General features: G+C 41.9%; 1 protein-coding gene across 5 annotated transcripts; it reads left to right on the top strand.

The window, feature by feature from the left end:
- Window positions 1–15,463: 15,463 nt before the first annotated feature.
- On the top strand, window positions 15,464–23,777 carry HIKESHI (heat shock protein nuclear import factor hikeshi). 5 transcript variants are annotated; one of them, XM_030458211.1, is made up of 6 exons: window positions 15,464–15,585; window positions 16,018–16,123; window positions 16,383–16,620; window positions 18,627–18,778; window positions 21,153–21,271; window positions 23,434–23,664. In XM_030458211.1, the coding sequence occupies exons 3-6, from the start codon at window positions 16,470–16,472 to the stop codon at window positions 23,486–23,488; spliced, it is 477 nt and encodes a 158-aa protein (XP_030314071.1). In that variant the 5' UTR covers window positions 15,464–15,585; window positions 16,018–16,123; window positions 16,383–16,469; the 3' UTR covers window positions 23,489–23,664. The 5 variants fall into 5 exon arrangements, with proteins under 5 accessions (XP_030314071.1, XP_008494997.1, XP_030314093.1 ...); XM_008496775.2 differs by lacking the exon at window positions 16,018–16,123 and having other exon boundaries at window positions 23,434–23,777; XM_030458233.1 differs by lacking the exon at window positions 16,018–16,123 and having other exon boundaries at window positions 15,464–15,581.
- The last annotated feature ends 1,425 nt before the right edge of the window (window positions 23,778–25,202 follow it).

Here is a 25,202-nt window from a genome sequence, read left to right as displayed (position 1 = left end):
TTTTTCCCTATACATAAATTTCAAAAATTTTTCAGGATTTGTTAAACATTTTTTCATCATAGAAGACGAGTTAATCCTCAGAGCCTCCAGATGTCCTTATCTGAAGACTAAGTGTTTAGAAGAGCACACGAGCCATGTCCAAACCCTTTTATCCCCCTTTAAGGATTACAATTGGAAGACATAGGTTCTCTATATAAGAGGCATTAGAAGACACAAGAGTTTCAGCCTAATTCACTTAACTCTAGATGTCTACTGTTTAGATCTATATATCTGAGCTAATCATCCTGAGTTAGCTTTGTAATATTTGGAAAGAAACTGGCATTTTATGTTTGTAGGTTATCACAGCCTATAGCAAATGTAAAGAAAAGCTCAGATGAAAGCAGATATTTCCTTCAATTATCTGTAAAGGTGGTGGATGCCTACATCTGGCAGTCATGATGCATCCTGTGCTGTTGCCCCAGGATTCACATATTTCTCTGACAGACCTGGTATCAAACTCCCACCTCATAGGACCCACTTGTGTAATGTTATCACATTCCTAGCTGCAGAAGATAAAATGGTGCTGACTCGTGACTTTTCAAGATACTGTGTTTTCCTACTGAAGTAAAGTCACATCCTTTTTGAAGTAGCTGGGGAGTTCAACAGACAGAAAAACCCACAAAAGGAACATCATGACAGAATTTTTTTAGGAAGGTATTAAAGAGATATGCATTTGCAAAATGGGTTCTGGAGAAGACCTGGTCCTTCTGAATGATTTTTCTTTTTAATTCAGTGCGTTGTCTGAGAGGAATTTGAAATTCAGTTCTCATTTCAGAGCTTGGCAGTGTGAGAAAATTGTTCAGGAAAGCTCCTCTTGAGCACAGGGCCAGGGCAGCCACATGACTAAGAACGAAGAGAGAAGCAGTGCCAAGCACCACATTTCATTGCAGTTTTCTGACTCTGCATGTACAGGCCAGTGTAAACACAGTATGTTCCCTTGGGTACTCCTGATTCCAAAATAAAAGTTTCTTTTCCTGAAAATTGATTCTGTTCTGGGAGCAAACTAAGTATCTGCGATAAAATAACCCCGTAGTGATCTGCTCCAGGATTACTCCAGTGAGAGAACTGTTCTGCTCAGATTCCCTATTCAGCCATTTTCCACAGAGTCTGTGCTGAAAAACCTCCTTCTGCCTTCAAATGAAAGCTGAGCCTGGCATTCTGTGATTGCTCTCTAAATCTTGCTCTTTCAACAGAGATTCTGCCAGCAGGGAAAACAGATAAATAGTCTGTGATTACATTGGTCACACTTTTCATATTTTTTGTACCTGTCCTCATTATTTGTGGAGAAAAATAGTTCATATGCAGTCTTCTCAGATATGCAGCATCCTTCTCATCTGTTAAAGATTTTCCCTTGATGCCAATGGAGCTTTAGTGATTTGCATCAGTCAAGAAACAGCCTATTTGTTTTCCATCGGTCAAAATAGTGAGAAAATAAGTCTGAAAAGAAATTGTTATTTTTCCTGTGCTCAAGTGAGATCATTTAAAAACTCCTCTGGCTCTGGGCTTAGTAAGATCTGAGCAGTTCTCCTTGCAATGGATAAACACTCTTTCAAGGGAATCACGTCTCCGAAGGGATCCTTCTTTAAATTATATCTGTCAGTCCTCAACAGCTCAGACACATAACAGCATTTGGATAATAAGCTTTCTCTGATTTGTGTGTCACATCCATGCAGGGATCAGCATGATTGCCCAGTCTGGGCTCCTGCATAATGAGCATCTACTGGAGAAGTTCCTTTAGTAAGTCCAGAATTCATGGCTGAGCTTCCGCATTGCCTGCAGAGAAGTATAAAATCTTGCTTTAAAGACTTCCATACAAATGATCTAACACAGCCCCTAGCAAGATATTCCAGTAGCTAAGCATTAAAAATATGTGCCTAATTTCCCCAAAATGCTTCTTAGGCAATGTTTGGCTGCACTGGGTAGAGACCATGATCAAGGCACAAACAAATTAGCTTTACACCACTTCATGGTGTTCTGACTTTCCCTACAGAAGTTTCCTCATATGAATATCAATTTTTTTACTAGATCTCCTGTATCAGCATTCCTAGAATTGGCTTAGCTTTACATTTCTCCCCCAATTCCTTGCTATAAATAGCTAAGTCTCATATATCATTTAAGGAGAATAAAGTATTACTCTTTGCATTCATTTATTTGATTTTACAGCCTTGCTTGTATGTTAATCAAACGCATAAAGTGCTGAGGTGCACAGGTGCCAAGTAAAAGTCAATATTTTACCATGAACCTCATTTATCTACATTAGCCTGAAACAAGGTAGATCTGTAAATTTGGACGTTATCGAATTTAATGACAAAGATCAATTACAACATCTTTGACACGACAGAGATCTGCCAGTTGAGGAGGAAAAAGCAGCACTTCTTCCTCAGGGAGCTTATAAATGCTGGATGGGTGGCACTGTCCATCTCTTCCAGTGGACTGATGTAGGTGAATGCTTAAATAATATTAGTGATATTTGAAATACTGAGCCACCCTTAAGAGGAGTTTAAAACAGAGCTAAATTATAGCAAGCCTTCTGAGGGACTGCTCAACAGGACTCACTGGAGTACAAGAAAAAGGAACTTGTGTTTGTGGGAGAGATCCACAATTTGGCTGCAATACTGAAAGCAATTATGAACTCAGGCTGCTTTTTTTTTTTTTTTTTTTTTTTGTCCAGTACACAAATACAAACCAAACAGTTTTATGAACACTGTTGTAGTGCAGAGTGTTAATTACAAAGTTCCCTGGAAGCACAAGCACTGTTTCTCTGAAGGAACAATGGACAATAACCTTCAATGATAGAAGTCAACACCTAGAGCCATAACACTTTCTACCCATCCTTCAGCCCTACACCCTTTCTCCAGCACTGAGTAGGAAACATTACTCTGTCCAAGTTGCTGATACATGGTGTTTGCCAGCAGCCACTAACAGCTTGGCCTGACAGGAACACAGGTAAGGTTTCCCAAGGGTATCATGACAGACTTGGAACTTAGCAGGAATTGAGGAAGTCCAACATGTTTTGGGATTGGAAATAAATGTCGGTATTTTTTTCCAGATCCTAGAAGCCAGTGCAAACTGTATTCTTAATGCATACTGTTAGTAGATAGACAGTGACTAGTTATTATGGATCAAGTCTTTAAATATGCAAATTCTGTAACCTGATGGCACTCCATTAAACTGCTTACACAAGGAAGGGCTACATGGTTGTATTCTGTATTTTCACTGTAAAGTCCTAAGTAACTACACGCCAAAAAAAGTAAGGTCTATTGTTAAGATTTCTTTCATGAACCCTTACTTTGCCTTTCTTCACATTTAGCATATTAAACAGGCAAAGCACCAAACAACCAATCAGCTTTAGATACAGCCCAGATGTTGGTCCTTCTGCGTGTAGGAATCCCACCCAAAGTTTTTAAAAGTACTGCTGCTTCTCACCAACTGCTCATACATGAAGGCTTTGGATTCAGCCCCTCATCCCACATTTCTGCTTGCAAAGAGAGCAAGCAGTAACATGTATTTTGTAACATCTATTTTTTAGGATGATAAAGAGAGTAAGTGATTCTTCTGGTTACACTTGACTTCCATGGAGGTATTTCAGAATGTAGGAACAGCAAGGGCAGATCCTGAACCCCAGTGCACCTTGACTCAAGCTGACACTGATCTCTCTCCTGTTGTATCTAGTGAGATATGAATGAACAAAAAGCACTTGGCCAGTTTTGAAATGCAATGGGAGTTGCTGGACATCCAGATTAGCTTCACCAAGACAACAGCTGTCTGCAGGTATGAGTGAAGACAGGATGATTCTATGAAAATCTTTAACAGGAGCTGTGATAAACTAGCAGAAGACACAAACCTATGGAGCCAGCACAGATGGACCTAGAAAAGTATGTTTGGACAATACCTTTAGTTGTCACCCATCAAAACAGTCAAGAGAAAGCGTGTCATGCTGTAAATCAATCCAGACTTTTCCCTTAAGCAGCTGTATGCCAGTTTTTATTCATGTATACAGGAAGGAGACAGAGTAACATCAGATGAAATAGAATTAAACTGATGTTAATAACTTTGGGGAAACCAGATTTGGATGTTTGAAGTGTTTAAGAAAAGCTGTGCTTGGAGAGACACTCAGATAGTGTAGGTCTCAAATGGGGTTGTGAAACTTAAGAGGATTTTACCTAACATTTTACATAATAGAGATGTCTTTAAAAAATCCTTACATAGTAATCTACAGAAAATAACTTTGATGTAAAGTTGATTTTAAATTCTAATACAGACAGAAAGTTAAGCAGTGGCATAGCATACCCAGGAATTGTTGGTTTGCTTGTAACCCCAACCTTAGGGGGGGTACATGTATCTGTGTGTATGTGGCAAGAAAGGGATTCAAACTTTTTGAGGTAAGTTGCAGAAAGGTGCCTGGAACTTTAGTAACATTCTCTAAAGGTCATAGCACTACAGTTCATCTGTTGTATTACCAGTTTTGATCCTGAATGTCCACTTCACCAGTTTCCAGTTAATTACACATCATTAATAAATTTATAAACTGTTTCATCCCGATTATGGTTTAAACTGAACTGAGCAATTTTTCCCCAGAGAGTTAATTAAAGCCAATCTCAACTTGTGATATAAACAGTTGGGTTTTAATAGGCCAAACCTTGGTATTTTATCACCATCTGCTGGAGACACAGTGTTATTCTCTTAAAAATGTAAATTCAGCATCAGCCCTAAAACTTTTGACTTCATGGATAAAATGAATCTATGAATCAAACCTCTCCATAAAGATTCAAGTATCTTAAAGGCAGCAAGGACATGTGAGACCTCTATAGAACTTTGGTCACCTGAGGAACAGACAGAAATTGCACAATCTCCTACATTTTCCTAAAACTAATCTATTTTGTCACTGCTAAATCTTTTACTGAACCATAGTTGGGTGCTGTCATGAAAAAGGCTTCAAGTTTGCTTTTGTACATGAAATAAAATTTGCAGAACAGACACCAGTTTCCTTTCTTTCACTAGAAGATAAAAGATCCTGCAAGAGCAGTAAGCCATGCTTTTTTTCTCACCACTGAAAGAAAAGTGATCATCTCTTTCAGTTTGCCAGAGGGTCAAAACTGTTTCTAAAACCCCCAAAAGTGGCACTGCTAGAAGGTAAACTATATTCTTGCTCCTTCCTGCCCCTTGCTGAAACCCAATGCCTTTCCCCAGCCTCACTATTCTTTCTCCTTATGGGTTTCCCCAGTCTCACTACTCCTTCTTTCCTTCTTTACCCTTTTCCACCTCCTATCACAGCTAAACACCAGCACTGAGACCTGCAGAAATTGTTTCATCCCACTTAAAGTCCACTGTAACCAGGGCTCCTGTTAGTAGGCTGTGCTTTCTATAGTTACTGGCAACAAAGATGCTCCTCCAGAGAACAAGTTCTGCCTTAGAGGAACCACTACATAGAAAAAACAGAAGAAAAACATGGTTTTTATTTAGGTACTTCCCACAGGTTGCTAAGATAGGTAAGGAGGTATCAGTACTCTTTTCTTGGCTTGGTGTTCCACCTAGAGGCTACAGAGGAACCTCTGCAGCCTCCAGTGAGATCATGGACAGAGTCTGAGGTGCTATCTAAATTTCTCCTGAGCATGAACAAACTGAGGTTCTTCAAATATTCCATACTTAGGAATACGAAGATAAAAACCTCAACCTCCTTGTGATGAAGAAATGACAAGACTGATCAAAACTATGGAACAACTTCTGCACAAAAAATGACTACATAGGTGAGGGTAAGAAAACATGGGAGTGAAAAGGGATCCGACATAGGTTCATGAACTCATTAATGGCCTGGAGACTAGACAATAGGAAAATACACAGGCAAATCAAGAGAAAAAAGTATTTAGAAAGGAGGAAAGAACTACATAAAAACCTACCCCAGCAGTCTTTCAAAAGCTGTTGTTGCTTTTGCAACAGGACTGATTAGGTAAGACTGGTCTCAAAATACAAGACAATTACCTTTTATTCAGGGAAAAGTTACTTTGATTCTCTTGCTCATCCAATACCCAAACCTCACTGCACTAAAGTTCAGATACCTGTAGACGCTGCCAGTCTATGTGTTCAGGAGGAATCCCAGTACATATTCTGGCTCAACACCCACTATTTTAAGGGTGAAGTTTTCTTTTAGAGTGCACTCAACTTGTCAGGGGTTTCTTTGACTTATTCATTCCTTTGCCTCACCCAGGAACTCCACCTTCTTAGGAGTAGCTGTTTCCTGTGTTGTGGTGCTATCTGTTAATATTTAATGGGAAATACTTTCAGTTATTTCACACAGAGAACATGGATGCCCCATCAGACCTTCTTTTACCCAAATGGCAGTAAGCCACTGATCTTTAGTAGGGAGTCAAGTGGAGATCAGAGAGGCACATTTATGTTCTAGAGCAAGACCATAGCCAGGCTGAGATCAGCTTTTGGCATGGGGAGCAGCAATAGCTCTGCTTCTGTCCCTGCATGCAAAGCTCAACAAGTTTTAGGCAAATACAAAAGAATTAGGTTTAAATTAAAAAAAAAAAAAAAAGAAAAAAAAAAGAAAAAAATCATGCCTCAGCAGGAGTTCATGAGAGCCCTACTGAGATCAGACCTGCAAGATGGGGTTGCCCTGAGCCTTCTAGACCTGGTGTAATCTCAGAGGTCTGTAGCAAATTGGCAATGTGAGATGAGCTCTTGCCTAATTAGCAGATTTTTCTCTGTGTCTCACTGACTGCACTGCAGAGCTTGGCCACCCTCCACTAATCTGCAGCATCTCAAGCTTTAAAACACTTTCTTTCCTTCCAGTTCATCAGGGCCAGCTGGAAAAGCACCTGTCAAGTAAAGAACTCACATGCAAAGGTTCACATCCAAAATGAGGCCTGGGAGTTGGGCTGTTATGCACTACTGCCTCAGAGCTTCTCACACCCGGTCTTCTTGCTAAATCCAAGAGGTGATTTGGGCAGAAAAACTTAATTCCATTATGCCCATAAAAATAACAGTGGGGTAGCACCAGTAATTTTAATAGATCTTGCTCTCATATTTCCTACACATAAACATATTGCAAGGCACAAGTTGGTTACTCCACCTGGGAGCAGGCACTATAGTCTTTATTTTGTATTTTTTAAATCTTTTAGCATTTGGAAAGACAGCATCACCCTTTGCAAACAACTCTACGACTGCCAAGTGGGTAAAAAGAGCAACCCTGGGAGCTTCCCCCATGACAAACCTCGACCATGAGCCACAGGTGCAGTGCCCTGAGCCCAGCAAGGCTGTGGTGGGATGTTTGGGGACCCTGCCTGACAGCAGAAGTTGTTCACCAGAGCTGAGCCTGGCTGCAGGAAAGACACCAACATTTCCTACAGGGATGGGTCTAACCAGCGACTTCAAAGCCCAGAGCACTACACTGGCACAGTAAAAAGAGGGAAAGTTTTATAAAGATTTGTAACAGAAATTCTAGAACAGGCATTATTAAGATTAAAGCATGAATTAAAATACCTGTGTGGACACCAGAGAAATTAGATAAAGATACTACTCTGGCTTGTTCTTTCTCTTCAACTAGACAATCTTCTCTTCACACAACCACACTTACTTCTTTTTTCTCTTTTTTCTCCTGGCATTGCCATTTATTTTGCAAGGAAACACTTAATAATGCATTTTAGATGGAGGTATAAACACAGGAAATTCAACTATGGAGCCTGAAAGGCACTGAAGTGGAGCATATCCATTTTCTCAACATCCCATTTGGAGCTTCTTGCCAAAGGATATCTGTCTGCCCAAAGGAATCATTTTACTCACACAAACACAAAGGCAAGGTGTTACTCTCCACTGATTCCTCAGGAAGCTCACATAACTGAGGACTCTCTTTTCTTGATTGTCTTCTTTGGTCCTTCATTCAAATCAACTGCAGGAGCTGTGAAAATTAAGCAACACCTCTCATAAAACAGCATCTTGGTGAGGACTGACATGAGGATGGCATGAAAACAGGCAGCCCATAGAAATGAAAAATACAATGAATTTCCCCATCCATCCTTTATTAGGCCTCTCTTAAACTGGAACTTGTCCAGCACTTCAGTAATTATTACTCCTGTGTTTAATTTTTACCCCTGCTTTATCTTGTCCCTATTGTGAAAAGACTCCAGAGACCTAAGAGTCTCTTTTGAAGAAGCAGAGTCTAAGATCTCTGTATTGCGAAAATTCATGTCTCTGACACATTCAAACCATAGATATTTTTCTGTGGAATCTCACAGCCTATTAAGAATGAAGGCTGAGTTTTCCATCTTGAAAAGTGAAGCTTCATTTTGGTGCATAAACTAACGTAGAAAAGGAAAGAACAGTTTGCAGCCTCAGAATAGTTCCCTTGGTAGAAGGACCCACCACAGCTGTAAAATCCTGTGCTGCTGAACCTTTAGACTTGGTGTTGAGCCTAGCAAGAGGAAGAAAGCACAAAGTTTTTTTGACATTTTCAGTGTCTTCCTGACAAATCACCTTCTCTCTGCTTTTTCACCTTTGAGGGCTTTATAGGTCCCTCAGACATGGATTTCACAGATGAAAAAAGCACAAACACCCCCAGCAAACAGCAAACAATAGGGGAGGAGGGGAAGGGGAAAAGAAATGTTGCCTGGAGCTCTGCAGAGGACTGGCCTACAGAATCCTGCAGGTGGTGATGCTCTTATCCTTCTCCCTCTCACTGCAGCAAGCAGGATGAATGATTTATTTGCCCAGATCGGTCTGAAGGCCTTGAGAAGAGATGTGAAGGGAAGCCATAGAGCTTGAGAAGAGGGAAAGAGGGAAATTATAAAGTTTGAGAAAAACAAGCTCCTTGACAGGCCCAGGTTGGATACTGTTAATTAGGAGAGAGATTAGGGGGAAACACCCAGACAAAACCTTCTAATTCAGATGAAACTGTGGGAAAGCAATCTGCGGAGGCTTAAGGATTCCATGTACGCATCAATATGATTGCAGGAAAATCGTTTATTAGCAACTTGCACTCACTTTATATAGAGGAGCCTTGTTTACATCATCTTATCATGCAGGTGGCCTTATACTCCAACAACACATACCATTCTCACGGGACCTTCTTCCCACATAACTATTTTCCTCCTCTGTTGCCGATTAAGTTATCTCTTTCCCAGTAGCTCATTCTCAGAAAGCCTCTAACTAGGCCTCAATAACCATTAACCCAATGTAGCCTAAATTGAAGTAAGTCAGGATTGCTCACAACCTGTATATTTCTGAACTGTTTCCCCAACAGAAACAGCTGATGGTAGCTGATGGTACACTAGAAGGGAGGTGACCACTTGATGGAACTTTCTAGGCCAAGTCAGGACAAGCAAGGAATAGCTAGCAGCTGGCACAGCCAGAAATGGATAGCATTAAGGAAAGAGAGTCTCTTTGTCCTCCTCCTAAGATAGGACCACCCCAACCATCACCATCACCACCACCACCTCCTTCTCCTTCTCCTCCTTCTTCTCCTCCTTCTTCTCCTCCTTCTCCTCCTTCTTCTCCTCCTTCTTCTCCTCCTTCTCCTCCTTCTCCTCCTTCTTCTCCTCCTTCTCCTTCTCCTCCTTCTCCTTCTCCTCCTCCTTCTCCTTCTCCTTCTCCTTCTCCTTCTCCTTCTCCTCCTTCTCCTCCTTCTCCTTCTCTTCCTTCTCCTCCTTCTCCTTCTCCTTCTCCTTCTCCTTCTCCTTCTCCTTCTCCTTCTCCTTCTCCTTCTCCTTCTCCTTCTCCTTCTCCTTCTCCTTCTCCTTCTCCTTCTCCTTCTCCTTCTCCTTCTCCTTCTCCTTCTCCTTCTCCTTCTCCTTCTCCTTCTCCTTCTCCTTCTCCTTCTCCTTCTCTTCTCCTTCTTCTTCTTCTTCTTCTTCTTCTTCTTCTTCTTCTTCTTCTTCTTCTTCTTCTTCTTCTTCTTCTTCTTCTTCTTCTTCTCCTTCTTCTCCTTCTCCTCCTTCTTCTCCTTCTTCTCCTCCTTCTCCTCCTTCTCCTCCTTCTTCTCCTCCTTCTCCTCCTCTGCCATGAGACCAACAGGACACTGCTGGATGGTGGTGACTTTCCTCTCCTTTCTCTCTCTCTCGCTTTCTTTCTCACTCTCTCCACCTTTGGGTGATGCTTTATTCTCCCTTCCTTTCTTTCTCTTTTCTCTCTCTCTAGATTAGGCTAGCAACTATAGTTTTAATGCCTACCTGTTCTGTCTGTATTCAATAAAATTGTATAGTTGCACCCAACACTGTGTTATCTTTACTTTGTCCTTGTGGGATCCAATAAGAATCTCCACTTTCCCAACCTTTGGAATGTGACACGGGCTGCAGCCTTCTGTGCCAGCAGGTCTAGTCAGGAGCCCAGGTCAGCCTTTGCCTTGAAGGGGTTGATTTGGACAGTCCCAAGGAGGGTGATATGACCAAGATCCCCTCAGCTGGGGCTAAGGTCCTGCACTGCCGATGCTGGCACCTAAGATGGTCTCTTGAGCAGAGGACTTCTCTCCTCAAAGACTTCTTTTGACCACAGTCATTTTGAAAGAAGTTATGGAAGTTATGGAAAACCCACCACCAAAGTGGGTGGCCAAAGTAGATGGAAACATTAAAAAAGGACAGGGAAAACACTTCTATACCTCCTTCCCTAGAGAACAATTGGGCAAACTCTGTATGTGGTGAAAGGGAGGGTTGACCAAAATCCCATTTTATCACACAGAGCAAAGTGTAGGAAAAGGATGATTATTATTCAACACTGAGTTTTATTGCAAGTCATTTTTTATATGAAAGACATGAAGTTGAGCTGTGAGCCCACAAGGCTCCCAGCCTCATGGCACTGCACAAGTCTCCTGCAGAGCAGCATTTTTTGTATGAATCCTGATGGGAATGAGACAATGCACACATAGTGCACACACACACAGTGTGTCCTGCCAAGTTACAGCTCTCCCATGGCTACCAATCACACCTGACCTCTTCCAAAGCAGAGATCCTCTACCCAGCTGTGTAAGGAAGAAATAAGCTCTCATGATTTCTCTCTCCCTGCATCCTTCCTACGCCACTGGCTCCAAAATTACAGAGGAAAACAGAACATGGGGGATGGCCCTCTGACTTCAAATATCCATCTGCAGTATCTTCTGTTCAATAGTCCCTCCAGGATGTTCAGCTTAAGCAAAGATGCTTCATCTATGATCATTAAGAGAAAGATGGTTATGTGGAAAATCCACAAAAAGTACCTTTACAACACATCTGTCCAAGAAGGAAGATAGCAATTTCTCAGGCTCAGCTTCATTTTCATTTGCTTGGCAATGCAAGCCCTGTGATTAATGAACGGGAATCCATATTTCCTAAGCTTCTAGATCAATTTGGCTCTTCTAGGCAGAAATTAGACTGAGATTCTGTCATCATGCAGCACCAGAGGGTGGAGGCAGGAAAAGTATCTTGCCGTGGTCTATAATCAATTGGAGGCCCTGCTTAACACCAAATTAATAGAAATTAAAAGGGTCCCAAATTATGAGGGTCCTCTCTCTGCTTGAGCCTCAGCTGACAAATAAGAGTCAGACAACTAAAACAAACTTAATCTTTCTTGAATAAAATATTCTGTGGTGGTAGTAGTTAGTGGTGGTGGTGCTGTGAGTGCCCTTTTCCCAAGCCATTCAGCAATCATCTGTCTGACCACAATTAAAATCACTTGGTTTTCTCCCAGGTTCCGAGTAGGGATTGGAAACCCTTCTTCCTCTCCTGAGAGATAGCTCTGAGCCAGTATCTCCACTAAAGCAGGAGGCATTGCACTCTATGTGAAACATCTATATCTTCACCTTTACATTTTTTGTAGGTGATGGGAAGAGTTGGTTTCCATCTTCTGCTTCAAGCACAGGATATTCTTCAAAGCTTAAATAGTTAATGGGCTGCTTTTAGCTCTAGCAAGAGTTGAAGGTACAAATCATATGCCTAGAAAATAGATAATGAGCATCTATTATACATGGAAGAAAAATACATTAGAGTAGTAGCATTCTTTTGAAATGTTTGTCATTACCTTACGTATCTGCAATGATGCCAATCATTTGGACTTTTAAACTTCAAAGAATCAGTCTTTTTTTAAGTGAAGGAGAAGGTGGTATGGCATCTCCTTTTTATGTAGAATAGTATTTGTGAATAGTGTCTCTGAGATAGTCCAGTATAAACAGAATGTTGGGTTCCATTTTATTTCTTCCTGATATTCCTGAGAGGCTGGGTCATTGTCAACTATAATCATGTAAGAGCTCTGGGCTTCTATATGCTTCATTAATTCTGTTCTGAATAGACACTGTATAAACCTGAACTACAGGCTGAGTTTTCCCTTCGAGAAAGTCCTCACCAATATCTCCTTTTTAATTCTCTCCTGATTCATTAATCTGGTTCTCTACTTTATGTTGTGACCCAGCTACCATAGGAGGGATGTAAATAATCATACAGAACTTCTTTGTGGTGGGAGTACTACCTTGAGGAATGGGAGTAATGGTTCAAACCACCTCCAACCAAGGAGAGCCCACAAACCAGTTCCCCTGTTTCAGACTACATGTGCTATGCTGGAGGCTGCTGGTTTGTCTGTCTTGCCTTCTCTCCTTCCTTCCCTAGCTCAGTCACACCACCCCTCAATATGATGTTCAACCCAAGAAGTGCCCTCAGCACACTGAATCCCAAACAAATAAAGGAATTACTGCTATATAGGGTCATTCAGACTCAACCTTACACAATGAGTTTCCTGTTCATGAGCTCAGGGCAGAGCATCAAATCTTCCTGGAAAGACTAACCTTGTGCAGTCATCCAAGAGGTCGGAATGCCAGCAGAGTCAGTTACTTCCCTTTAAAGAGCTTGGAGATCATCTTAGGCCTCTGGATACCTGATCTCTGCCCCTTCTATTTATGCATTAACATTCTTCTGCCAGGCTCCTTCTGGAGTATATGAACCTATCTCATATCATTCAACCAGAAGGAGGTAATATTTCAGCTTTCATTTTCATGGTGACTTTCCTGCTAGTGTCAAAACAAGGTCAGTAGACTTCACAGAGATATAGGAACCACTTGTTTCACCAACTGGAACTGATTCCCTGCTGCAATTTAATGATAATCTGCTTAGTTTGCAGTGCTTAGCCAATGGATTTATTAATTGGAAGATGAACCAAGGATATCATTGCTCTCTGGGTTTTCTTACTGTAAGGTTAAAGAATGAATACCTGATGTTGAAGAAATTTCAACTAGCATTCTTCCAAGTAGAACATGCTGAAAACATTTTCTGATCAAGGAGAGTTGCATTTGCTATTTCTGGCATTTTCTCATTACCTAAGCATGTTCTAAAGTGTAAAACCAAACTGAATTTAATGCTTATATGAAGATTTGCCTTTATTTTTCAAAGTTAAGTAAAGGATATGGTGTAGAGGTAGGCTACCTTTACCTTTCAAATGGAAGTTAATATAAAAGTTTTCGAAAAATTATTTTCAAATTGTTTTAAGATGCTTTAGCCCCTTCAGTTAAATCACAGAATCACACGGAATCACAGAATCCTTACAGTTGGAAAAGACCTCTATGATAACAGATTTGTACTGTCAGCTCAGAAAAAAAAATACCATACCCACCTAGGGCATGTCCTGAGTGCCATGTCTATACTTCTTTTTAATATCTCCAGGGATGGTGACTCCACCACCTCCCTGGGCAGTTTCAGTGTCTGACTACTCTTTCAGTAAATAAATTCTTCCTAAAATCTAGTCTAAACCTCTTCTGGTGCAACTTCAGCCCATGTCCTCTAGTCCTATTGTTATTTACTTGTTAGAAGAGGCCAATGAAATACAGTCAGGATTGCTTTAAAATTTGTGTGGCAAGTTGAATCAGCAGCAATGTGTGCTGAAACTGCTCTGTGGAAATCCCCTGTTTTCAGTTGCTTATTTCTTTAACCACATATCACCACTTAGAAGGAATAAGATGCATTCTGGTAATCTGCTATATTGCAGTTGTTTGTAACATGTCTACAAAAAATACCAAAAACTGTGAGAATGTAGTAAAGATTGGTATTTCAGATTCAGGGAATTGTATGAGAAATGTTTCCAGGGAAAGATATAAGCAGAAGGTAGTCAGTGGAACAAATGAGATTCCCAGGATGGAGACTAAAAGGTATGGCAGAAAGATAGGGGCTAAAAGGGATACAGAAAGGGATAAATGTGAATAATTGAGAAAGATGAGGAACCCAAGAAGTGTTCTGGAAGCAGACTGTGGATGGACAAAGCAACTGGAAAAGGTTGTGGGCAGAGGTTAACAAGCTACTTCAGGGTGACAGTCTTAGGAAAATACGAGAGGACTGGACAGGAAAAGAATCTGAAAGCAGGCCAAGGCTTCCAAGGACTGCAGGTAGGTCTGGAGAGGGAATCTGAGGCAGATACAGGGAAATGGGACAGAGCCCAAATGGAGTGATGAGTTGTTACCACACACTTTTAACATGGCACACAGCACAAGCTCTGTCGTTTATCACCTCTTAGCTATGCAAATGTCTGTGAAATGCAAATGCAGGCTTCCAGTTCCCCTTCCACTATCACATTGCATGGATGTTTAAAGTCTGCTGCTGTCATGGCCTTTCCCCATTTTTGCAAAAGTTGGAAGATCTTAAGAAGCAATGGCAGGAAGAAAGGGATGACTGTCTTTAGGTTTGCCCTTGGAAAACTAGACCTTTTTGTGCCTCTTCATTCATATGTGATGTTAACCAGGCCATCAAACTATGCTGCAGGCATCTGTGGAAGCTGTGATGGAGGCTTGGAAATCTCACTGGTGGGAGGTACTCAAGTTGAGGAGGGCTGTGTTCTGAGCACCAAGAGCCATGTAAGGATTGGTACTCTGAAATGGCACTGCAGATCAGGTTACACAGCAAACATACACAGTGTGCACACTTCTGCGGAAGCTTCCAGAACCTCAGCTGTGTCTGTGAGGACAAACTGGGTTTCTCAGCATTACAGCATCATGTGCTCTTCCAGCAGTTGTCTCTCTGTATAGAGGTGCATGTCAGCTTACTTAATCAGGCAGGTTTTTTCTGATTAACTTTCCCGTTCTCTTCTGGTTTATTTTTGAGTGCAGATTTTTATTGGTTTGGCCACTTTCACCTGCATTTACACACTTTGGGTCTGGCCTTTTACTTCCATGGCATGACTAACTTTAATTTCCAGCTTCGGCGGGTACAAAGTTTCATCTGCTCTTCAGTACTTAGACCTAATCAGTCATGTTTTAACCCAGAACACAGGGCGTGCGGTGGCAGCGTTGGTGGCACTCGGGGCTGCCTGAAGGCGAGCCGCCTTTTCCCGCTCCTTGCGTCCACTCGAACTACATCTCCCGTCAGGCTCCGCGCCTCCCCGCACAGCTTCCAAAGCGGTTGACCGCGCGTTGCACCACGGGAGTTGTAGTCCCTTGCTTCGCATTCCCCTCCCTGGCCGCGCTCAGGAAGTGACTCAGCGGCCCCGGGGTGACGGATGCGCGTTCATTTCCGGGAGACGGCGCTCATGGAGGTTTCGGAGCAGCGAACCGTCTGAGGGGGTTCGGGGGCCAGCACCATGTTCGGCTGCCTGGTGGCGGGCAGGCTGGTGAGCGCTGCCCGGGCCGCGGGCGGGGCCCTCAACCCGCTTGGGGCCGGGGTGGAGCTGCCACAGGGCCGGCCCGCGGTGCTCGCCCTTCCCCTGTCCGGGCTCCTCCCGGGGCTGGTCCCCGGCAGAGGGGACATCGCTGTCCCCGTCGCGCCTGCCCGGGGCCTCGGCTGGCTCCTGCCCCTCAGCCCCAGAGGCAGCTCACTGTAGAGCCGCGTGGCCGGGAGGCAGTCACCGCCCCCTCTGTTCCCGGAGGGGCTTGAGCTCCTCAGAGACAAGCTGGGAGCTAAAAATAAGATTTTGAAGGCTAGACTGCGTTTGCTGCAAGGATTTGACATTTCGGGTAAAGAGGAGGGTGTCTTCTGCTCTGGCGTTTAGCCATCCTTCTTCTGCTGCCTGTCTCAAGGTCTATTGTATTTCCTATGTGAACAGGTTTCCATGATCCTGGGGTTGTGCCAGCCAGGTGGTCAACAGCCACTGCTTATAGACTTGGCAACCTCTTCTGCACCCTATTTTCCTCCGCACATGGGGAGCGAAGGTATTCTGATCCTGTAGTCCCGGGTGGGATATACGTTCAGTGCAGGTAGAACAAGACTGTTGTGCCTTTTAAGTAATATTTTTTGCAGTTGTTCTTCTGCTGTGTTTGATCTTTTATCTGGCTGTTTGGTATTTAGGTTAGTACGTTCCTCACTTTTTTGTTATGTTCCACTTTAGGTGTATTTCTGTAAAAGGAAATTCACAGTTACAGCCCGAGATGAAAAGCATAGTAATACTAATACAGATTTTGTTCTCTTTAGGTACAAGCAGCTCCTCAACAAGTGGCTGAAGACAAATTTGTATTTGATATACCGGACTATGAAAACATCAACCATATAGTGGTCTTCATGCTGGGAACGATACCATTTCCAGAAGGGATGGGAGGATCTGTCTATTTTTGTTATCCGGACCCAAGTGGGATGGCAGTGTGGCAGCTGCTGGGGTTTGTCACGAACGAGAAGCCAAGTGCCATCTTCAAAATCTCTGGTCTGAAATCTGGTAAGAGTGGGAAAATGTAGCAGTCAGTGAAACAGGTGTGTTCCTGCATGTGTAAGGGTATTAATGGTTGAAGGTGGTTTAGAACAAAAACCCACTTGAAAAGACAGTCAGACCTTTGTGTGTTCCAGCACAGAGAACCTGAGAAAGAATATCCCTGTCACTTCCATAGCATGTTTTTTAGGCGTTTGTCTGCAACGTTTTCTTTCAGCTTCCACTGTCAGTGGTTGTATTCTGTGTCGGGACAGGTTTTGCAGTGAGCCAAGTTTAACACGGTATGTTCAGGCAGTAAATCAAGTCTGACGCAGTGATTTCAGGCAGACGCTGCCTGTGCAGGTGCGGTTGCACTATACAATTCTCCAGCAGAGGGTGTCATCACTGGGAAGCATCTTCCCAAGCCTCCTAGTATTTTTGAAGTAGACCTGAATCGGAGAAGTCTGACTCATACGGGAGTCAGAGAACGCTGGTCCTACACGAAGTAGTTGTGTGTTTTTCCCTAAATTTTTAGGGGGGTTTCCATGCATATAAAAATGATGAAGCACTCCAATGGCACACTTTTGTCATGTTAAAGAACCTAGCATGTCAGTGAAGCAGCTTAAAGTGTTATGGTGATAAACTATACCATGTCCTTTATAGGCTTCAGTGTAGTCTGCAGCCTGAACTTGAATCTCTGTTTAGGTAAGCCTTGAAGTTGCTGTGATAAACTGTATTCATTCATAACATGGGATGCTTCTCTTTGAATCAGCCCTGGATGGTAGTGTGACATGAGATGAGGACTCTCCAGGTGCAGAACAAAATGAATTCTGATTGTATCCTGAAAATTTTGTGCTTTCCTCAGAAGAAGGAACAGCCGCAGGAGGAGTTTTGGGAAAGGGGCTTTTTATATTCCAGGAGTTCTGGGGAAGGGGATTTGTATATTCCAGGAGTTCTGGGGAAGGGGATTTGTATATTCCAAGAGTTCTGGGGAAGGGCTTTTGTGTATTCCAAGAGTTCTGGGGAAGGGGATTTGTATATTCCAAGAGTTCTGGGGAAGGGCTTTTGTGTATTCCAAGAGTTCTGGGGAAGGGCTTTTGTATATTCCAAAGCTATGGTTAGTGACAGTGAAATGTATCAATGCTTTAGCCACCAGCTTTTGCTGTGGTGCCTCAGTCTTGTGAGGTCTGCTGTGCTATATAAGCTTTCAGATAGCTTTGTATGAAAACACTTTTCCAAATGCTTTTTGCACAATTTGCCATAGTTCCCGAGTAAGAGCTGCTCTTGAGGAAGAACCCTGTTGAGGTGGTTGAATGCCTTTGCAGTGCCATGAGGTGGTGCTGTGCTTGATCTGAGCAGCACAGACCTGCAGTGTTCCTGTTGCTGCCTTTCTGGCTGTCAGGTCAGTAACCATGCAGCCACAGTTGTATACATAAATATACATAACCAGTTGTGTGATGGAGAAGACTGTGAGGCTGTTGAAAGGGGGAGACCAGACAGGTATTACAGAGAGCTGGCACCCAGAGAGACATGGAAGTTGCAGAGGTATTTCTAACAGTGCAGGCTGGTGTGAAGAGGGCTGATTTGGAGAATTAATAAAGTTGATGCAGGCTTTGCAAACCCTAATATAATAAAAAGAAGCTCCCTGTTTTAAATGAGTGAATCAAACAACTTTGCAGGAGTGCTGCATGTTTCCTGCTCATCTGCAATTGTTCCAGTGTGAATGAAAGGGTTGGTTCTTACACAGGTTCTGCTGTCTTTTTCTCACAGCTCTTATCTCCTGATGAATCCATTTACTTCATAGGGAGCTTTAAAATTACAGTTTTCTTTTTTGTTTTTTAGAAGTTTCCCTAAGACCTGTCGCTCTCTTTCATCTGTTGTCTGTACTTGTGCCTGAGCTTGGACTGCATGATTTTTTCTTTATTTCTGGGGTAGGGAGTTGAGGGATACCTTCTACAGAAGAAACAGAGTGATTTAAGTGTCACAGGCTTTACCTGTGTGCTAAATCTAACGTGTGCTGTTTGTGGCCCTTTCAGGGAAGGGAAGTCAACATCCCTTTGGTGCCATGAACCTCCCTCAGACGCCAACCGTGGCCCAGATTGGAATATCAGTGGAACTGTTGGAGAACCTGGCCCAGCAGACTCCTGTTGCAAGTGCTGCTGTGTCATCAGTAGACTCATTCACAGAGGTAGCTTGGACATTCTGTTTTCAGTATTTCTCTGTTTTACAAAAGTCTTAGGAGTTGAGCCTCTGAAGAACTAATTAAAAAAAAAAAAAGCTGGGTGGCTGTAGGATTGGAAGTAACCAAATCATGCATATGGATGCCTTGATATTTTGAAATTACTTTTTCTTATACTGGAAAACTGTGTCCTGTAAAAAACTGGATTTTCCAGATTCAGTGCAACCAGGTCAATAGACTCACTCCTTGCATCAGTGTCACCCTGCTGTAAAAATATATCATATTTCCTCAGAGAGCAGATATGACTAACTGCATGTAAGAGACAAGAGAGTCTTTGGTGATTTTTAAGAGCTGGAACTTAGAATTTAAGGGATGATAAAAAATTGTCCAGAAGTAAAGGCAGATGTGGGTATGAATGCAGACAGATATCCAAGTGTACCACTTACCCTTGAAAAATCCTTCTGATGTCATTCTGCACAAGTACAGAATCATGTCCTCTCCTCCAGAAGAGTCTTTGCTTTGTTTGGTTTTGGTTTTTTCTTTTTCCCAGTTCTCTCCCTGTGGATCAGGCCTTGGGCTGCAACACTTGCCATTTTTTTTTCCCAGCCTGTCTGTTAGTTTGAAGCTCTGGAAGTCCTTAGCCAGCACTGGCAGTTAGTTAACCATCAAATATCAGTTCAAGGCAAACTAGACCTGCGAGGTAGGTCTTGATTTCCCTAACACTGACAGCTCTGGCATTGTCTTTTATCATTGCAAAAGTTGGTGAGTCTTTTACTGAGGGTTTTTGTTTTCTTACTCACTTTCCTTAACTTGCTGAGGTAGATTGGTAATTGCACAGTAATCCTGACAGTGTATCTAATATCTTTTGGCAATTTATACACATCAGAGCTCCAAATAGGTAAGGTCTCTTGGGGAAAAAGGTATCATGACTAGGAGCTGACTGACAACTATTTTGGTAGAGTATGGTTAATTGAGCTTTTCTGGAGTTGGTAAGGCAAGTGACATCTAAACAGTATTTCTAATTCCAGCAGTTTTTATAATAGCAGTAGTTAAGTCATGAAGTAATAGTATGCCACTTGAATTAATTTGCAGGGCGACTGGTGGAGTTTTCTGCAATAATATTTAATGGAAAAAACCCACCTCGTGATTAGAGAACTTTTTACAAATGTTATTTCCAATTAAGTGGATTTTTCTTTTTTAAAAAGTAGCATGTTCACTAAAATTGTATGTTGCTTTCCAGGAATGCAGGTGAGCCAAAGACTGAAGTAATAGTTACCCTTACAGAGAAAAGGTGTTAAACCTTTGAGGGAGAGATGGCAGAGGAAATGGATGTGATTAGGAGCATGGTTTTGAATTGTTTTACTTAATACTTCCTGTACTTAAGTTAAGGAGTTGCTCTCCCACTACATTTTTAGCAAGTTTTATGAAGCTTTATTTTGTTTGTTTGTTTGTTTAACATAGGTCCATTATTAAAGCAATGTATGGAAAAATGTTATGCATGTGAGTAGGATGAAACTGAGGTAAGGCTCCTGCATTCCAGGACATCAGTTCTTCCACTCTTTTTGCCAGAACAAGTGCAGGGAAGAGTGTACATGTATTGCCTCATGGTATGGTTTCCTCTGTTACTTCACAGCCTATGAAAATAGTTTGCACTTCCACCAAAACAGTTCATAGTTTTTTAAAATAAATAGGGGAAAGGAGGACATACCACAGGCGTATGTATTTGTAGACTGGCTGGGAATGTCCTACAGCCTCATCCTCTGCAGGCAGAGCTTGCAAATTCTCTGCCTTCATTTCAGTCTTTACATTCTTATTCCTGCAGTTCAGGATTTTCCCATGCATCTTTTTCATTTTTTCCCCAGCAAGGTCTTGTGCAGAGAGTGCCAGGATAGCAGCCCTGTAGTGAAAGCTAAAGGAAGTTTCTCTGTTGCTGGAATATAACGAGTTATAATGAAGCAAACTGCAGACTTTTCATCTGGTTTAACAGCCAGTTTTTTGCCATGAGTTTTGACCTGGTCTACAGTTCTTCTGATGGGTTAATTTGGAGAAGAGGGCCAGACAGCTCTTGTCACTGCATCACTTCTGTGTCAGAAGAAGAAAATGTTCTTCCCAAAGCTGTTTACCAAGTTGGATGAAATTGGGCAGGGAAAGGGTGAGTGAAGATTCTGAAAATCATTTCTGGATTGAAGAGCAACACTGAGAGTTAGGATGCTTTAATCAAATTCAAATGGATGTCTCTGGACCTAATAATCCACTTTCCTCTTGTGTTTTGGATTAAAATGCTAATTTTACTTCATGTAGTATTTGTGTTTCTGTTAAACTTCTGCACAGAAATTCAAACTGAAAAAAGAACTTACTTAAAATGTCTCTTTTTTTCTTCCAGTTCACTCAGAAGATGTTGGATAACTTCTATAACTTTGCTTCCTCGTTTGCTGTTACTCAGGCACAGATGACCCCAAATCCCTCTGAAGCTTTCATTCCTGCAAATGTAGTTCTGAAATGGTAATGGCAGTGATCTCTTTTTTTGGTTGGTTGGTTTTTTAATAGGCATTAAGGCAGCTGATTTCAAAGTATGGAATACAATTAGGCTATTCAGTGAGATGATGCAAAAAATTTTAAGAAGTGTTTGTTATTGTTTATCTCAATCATAGTCTCTATCCACTGTTTTTATATTTATTAGCACCATGGTATGATTTTCTTGTTAGAAGTGTGCTGTATAGCATATAGAATTTTTTTTCTTCTAGAAGTGTTGCCCTTGATTTGTAAATTTGTGTTATCTTGCAGATTATGCAAATGCTCTGGAGTCATGGGAAGACAGAACACACTGATACTTGTTATATTTTGAACTTGTTATGCTTGATCTCTTCCTGGACGTAGTTCCAGCACAGTAATATTGTTTAAGAATATGGGAGAGGCGGAGAAGTCAGGCTCCTAGTTGACCTGGTTCTGTCACCAAGGCACAAATACTGAAGTCTGCAGATTGTCTTACAGGGACTGGCTTAGGAAATACCTGTGGGGATATCCTGTGTAGTCAGGAGATAAATTGTGAACTGCAAGCAGTCCTTCAGAATGTCTTGGAAAGTTCTTTCCTTTGGTTTTCCTTCAGTTCCTCTTGACCCTCTAGAGTAGTAACCTAAGCCCTTTTTAAAACAATATTTTGGGTTCTAATTAGTTTTATCCTTAATGCAGATCCCTTCTATTTAGAAATTAACTCTACACACTCCATGAACATAGGTGGGTAAGGTCTCTAATGGGAGAAAATCAAAAGGAAGACAGGCTAAAGAAGCAAGGTAATAGGTGGCCATTGCCTGGACGATGCTGAATTTGCTTTTGGTTTTGAAAGCAGTATAACGAAGTGAGGTGTAACTCACATCAGTAATAAACTGAACATGTTTCTGTATAGAAACCTGTTAAATGTGATTTACAGCCACAGAGAACAGTATCTTTTTGCTCTGTTGGTATGTTTTTGACTCGTTATAATGTGTTTAATATAGCTTATAATATGTTGAGTATCTTAGGTCTCTGCAGTGGGCTGGCTGCAATGGAAATTAGATTGTTTGTCTTAGAAATTCATTCATAGATAATCCTTTCTCTAATTTGAGTGGGTTTAAAATGATTTAGCCTGTTCTCTCATTTGAGTTGGGTTAGGTTCATTGGCAGCACCTATTGTTAGCTTACAGCTTGGGTTTGTGGGAATTGAAAGGGCTGAAAGAGCAATTGTATGTTTTCCCTGTGCGTTCAGAGTAGCTCAATAATGAATTCTGATTATAATTTTACTCGTGGTTTGCTTGTTTCTGTGAGCATGGAGGTTGAAACTGGGACATCATGTGTGCATACAAGATTCCATTATGCATTAGGAGAGTTATTTTTTCTCATTGAGTTTTTACTATAATATTATATAATAAATGTGAAAGTTAGAATTATTTGGTGGAAAAATAATGGGAACTGCTTTGTCTTATGGTTACTTTAGAACTTTAAGACAAATTGATCCATAGCCTTGAGTGCACAATTGTCTTCAATCTGCTCTTTTGACCTGTCAGGAGGTTACACACATCCTACTAGGCAACAGAGTTGGAGGCTGTGGTCTCCATGCAGGCCTGCTCTGGTCTGTCAAGCTTGGTAGCTCATGTCCACTGTCCTGTGAACTCAGAAGCACTGGGCTGGCTTTATGCATCCTAGAGCACTACTGGAAGGTAGTACAGGGACATCTGAACTGGATTTGGAAGCAGTGGTGTTGCCGTCTTTGTCCCAGTATTGCAGTTTATGCATAAAGGGCATGAAGTTCTCTTTTCCTTCTGTGAGATGCCTGGTCTGCCTCAGACACACACTGCTACCTTCCCAAGGTTTTCCTAGCCCAAAAGATGCTATGTATAAAATAGTAGCTGTCAATAAGCTTTCAGTTTTAGTAAGTGTGGATGAGTGTTCTCTGGGATATCACTTTAATGAAATACATTAATCTGGAAATATACAAGTCTCACTAGGAGTAACCTTGATATGGAATCAGAAAGGATTTTGGATTTACTCCCCGGTGTGGAATAGATGTAATTTGTTGTGTTCTGTAAGTAGGATAAATTATTTGTGTAATTTCTTAAGCTATTTTATTGCAATAGCTTTTTTGTTGTTGTTTCTTTTTTTTCTTTTTTCTTTTTTTTTTTTTTTTATAGGTACGAGAACTTCCAGAGACGTCTGACACAGAACCCTCTCTTCTGGAAAACATAAACCTAAATTGTGTCATTTGAAGTGCTTTCTAAACAGTGTTGTCTGAAAGATGCAGCAAGTAACTCTGCTGAATAATGTTGGGGGAAAAAACCCAAAACGATTAGTCTGAATAGACAAAACTTGTAACTTTTATATTACTCTTGAAAATTATTTAAAATTAAAAACCATGAAAGCTACTAGCCTATGTGTACTTGGCTGTAACAAGAAATCAGTGTTGCATGTGCACACGTAGAAATACTGTTTTGAATCTGCATTTGAAGTGAAAATAATTACAAGAAGAAAAATGGCAGCAGTGTTTCATACTTGTGTGGTATTTTGGGGTCTTAAGTCATAAAATAAACGTAGTTTTTTCTTCTTTACCTTATTCTGAAGGGTGAGGGACCAGGCAGCTGAGAGTGTGGTGATGGTGTACCTGTTCGTACTGTAAATGCTTTCATTTTGTGGACAAACAATATCCCTGTCCCCAGATCATAATGGTACAATAGTATTTCCCTCTTTTTGGCATGAACACACTATGGAGCCTAAACTCAGGGTATGTGTCCTTAACTTTTCCAGTGTAAAAGTGTAATAGGGAAAATTACAGACCCTATGAGGAGAGGCTGAGGGAGCTGGGGCCTAAAGAAGAGGCGGCTCAGGGGAGACCTCATCGCTCTCTACAACTACCTGAAAGGAGGGTGTAGCCAGGTGGGGGTTGGTCTCTTTTGCCAGACGACTTTCAACAAGACAAGAGGGCATGGTCTTAAGTTGTGCCGGGGGAGGTTTAGGTTGGATATTAGAAAGAATTTCTTTACGGAGAGAGTGATCAAGCATTGGAATGGGCTGCCCAGGGAAGTAGTGGATTCTCCGTGTCTGGAGATATTTCAAAAGAGACTGGATGTGGCACTCAGTGCCATGGTCTAGCAACCGCAACGGTGGTTCAAGGGTTGGACTCAATGATCTCTGAGGTCCCTTCCAACCCAGCCAATTCTATGATTCTATGAAAATGTTGAGGACTTCTTCCCTGATGCAAGTCAGATACTGTTGAATGGGTGTTACAGGCCAGTTCAGAGCTTTGTGGTTTGCACGTGGAGACTGTCCAGTGAGATTGTCACAGCTTAGCAGTTTGGGCAGACCAAAAACCAAAGGACAGAATTATTCTCTATTACCCCTTCACCTCTGCAAAGAGAAGATAAAAGGAGACTAGAGACTTAAAGTTGGAAACTTAAAAAATTTAAAATCCGTTGGAAACACTTAATAGAACAGGGGAAAGGCAATAGCATAGGGATAAAGAACAAAAACAAATGTATATACAGTCCAAGCTCGTGGCTGGCAGGGATAGGTGCCTGGGGGCCCCTTGCAGCCAGGCCAACTCAGGAGAGGGCTCCACGGCTCTTCCCAGCACCCAATGGATGTGGATTCTGAAGAGCACACAGGGAGCTGGGGATAAAGGAGCACAGGGGAACAGCAGTGAAGCAAGGAGCAGGTGAAAGAGAGGAGGGGCTGACGGGCTGCCTGATCTTGATAGAGTATGGGCAGGGTATGGGGGGCAATAGACTGCTGTGTTCTGCTCCTCTCAGAGTCTGAAAGCCCTCCTTCAGCTCATAGTACTCCAACTAGGGCATTTCACCCCTTACTCCATTCCATGTCACTCCATACTCCACCTGCCAATGCCCTGTGTCTAAACAAGACTTTTGTGAAGTCCAGGCTGCAGATGCTCATAGTGGCAGTTTCTCAA

This window comes from Calypte anna, chromosome 1 (assembly GCF_003957555.1).
Source record: "Calypte anna isolate BGI_N300 chromosome 1, bCalAnn1_v1.p, whole genome shotgun sequence".
NCBI lineage: Eukaryota > Metazoa > Chordata > Aves > Apodiformes > Trochilidae > Calypte > Calypte anna.
Note: the sequence above shows the minus strand (reverse complement) of the source record. Positions and strands in the feature narration are given on the sequence as shown.

Coding starts and splice junctions, on each gene's coding strand:
- HIKESHI (XM_008496775.2), top strand. CDS start 15,556: ATGTTCGGCTGCCTGGTGGCGGGCAGGCTG. Junction 16,621..18,626: donor AATCTCTGGTCTGAAATCTG/GTAAGAGTGGGA, acceptor TGGCCCTTTCAG/GGAAGGGAAGTCAACATCCC. Junction 18,779..21,152: donor CAGTAGACTCATTCACAGAG/GTAGCTTGGACA, acceptor TTTTTCTTCCAG/TTCACTCAGAAGATGTTGGA.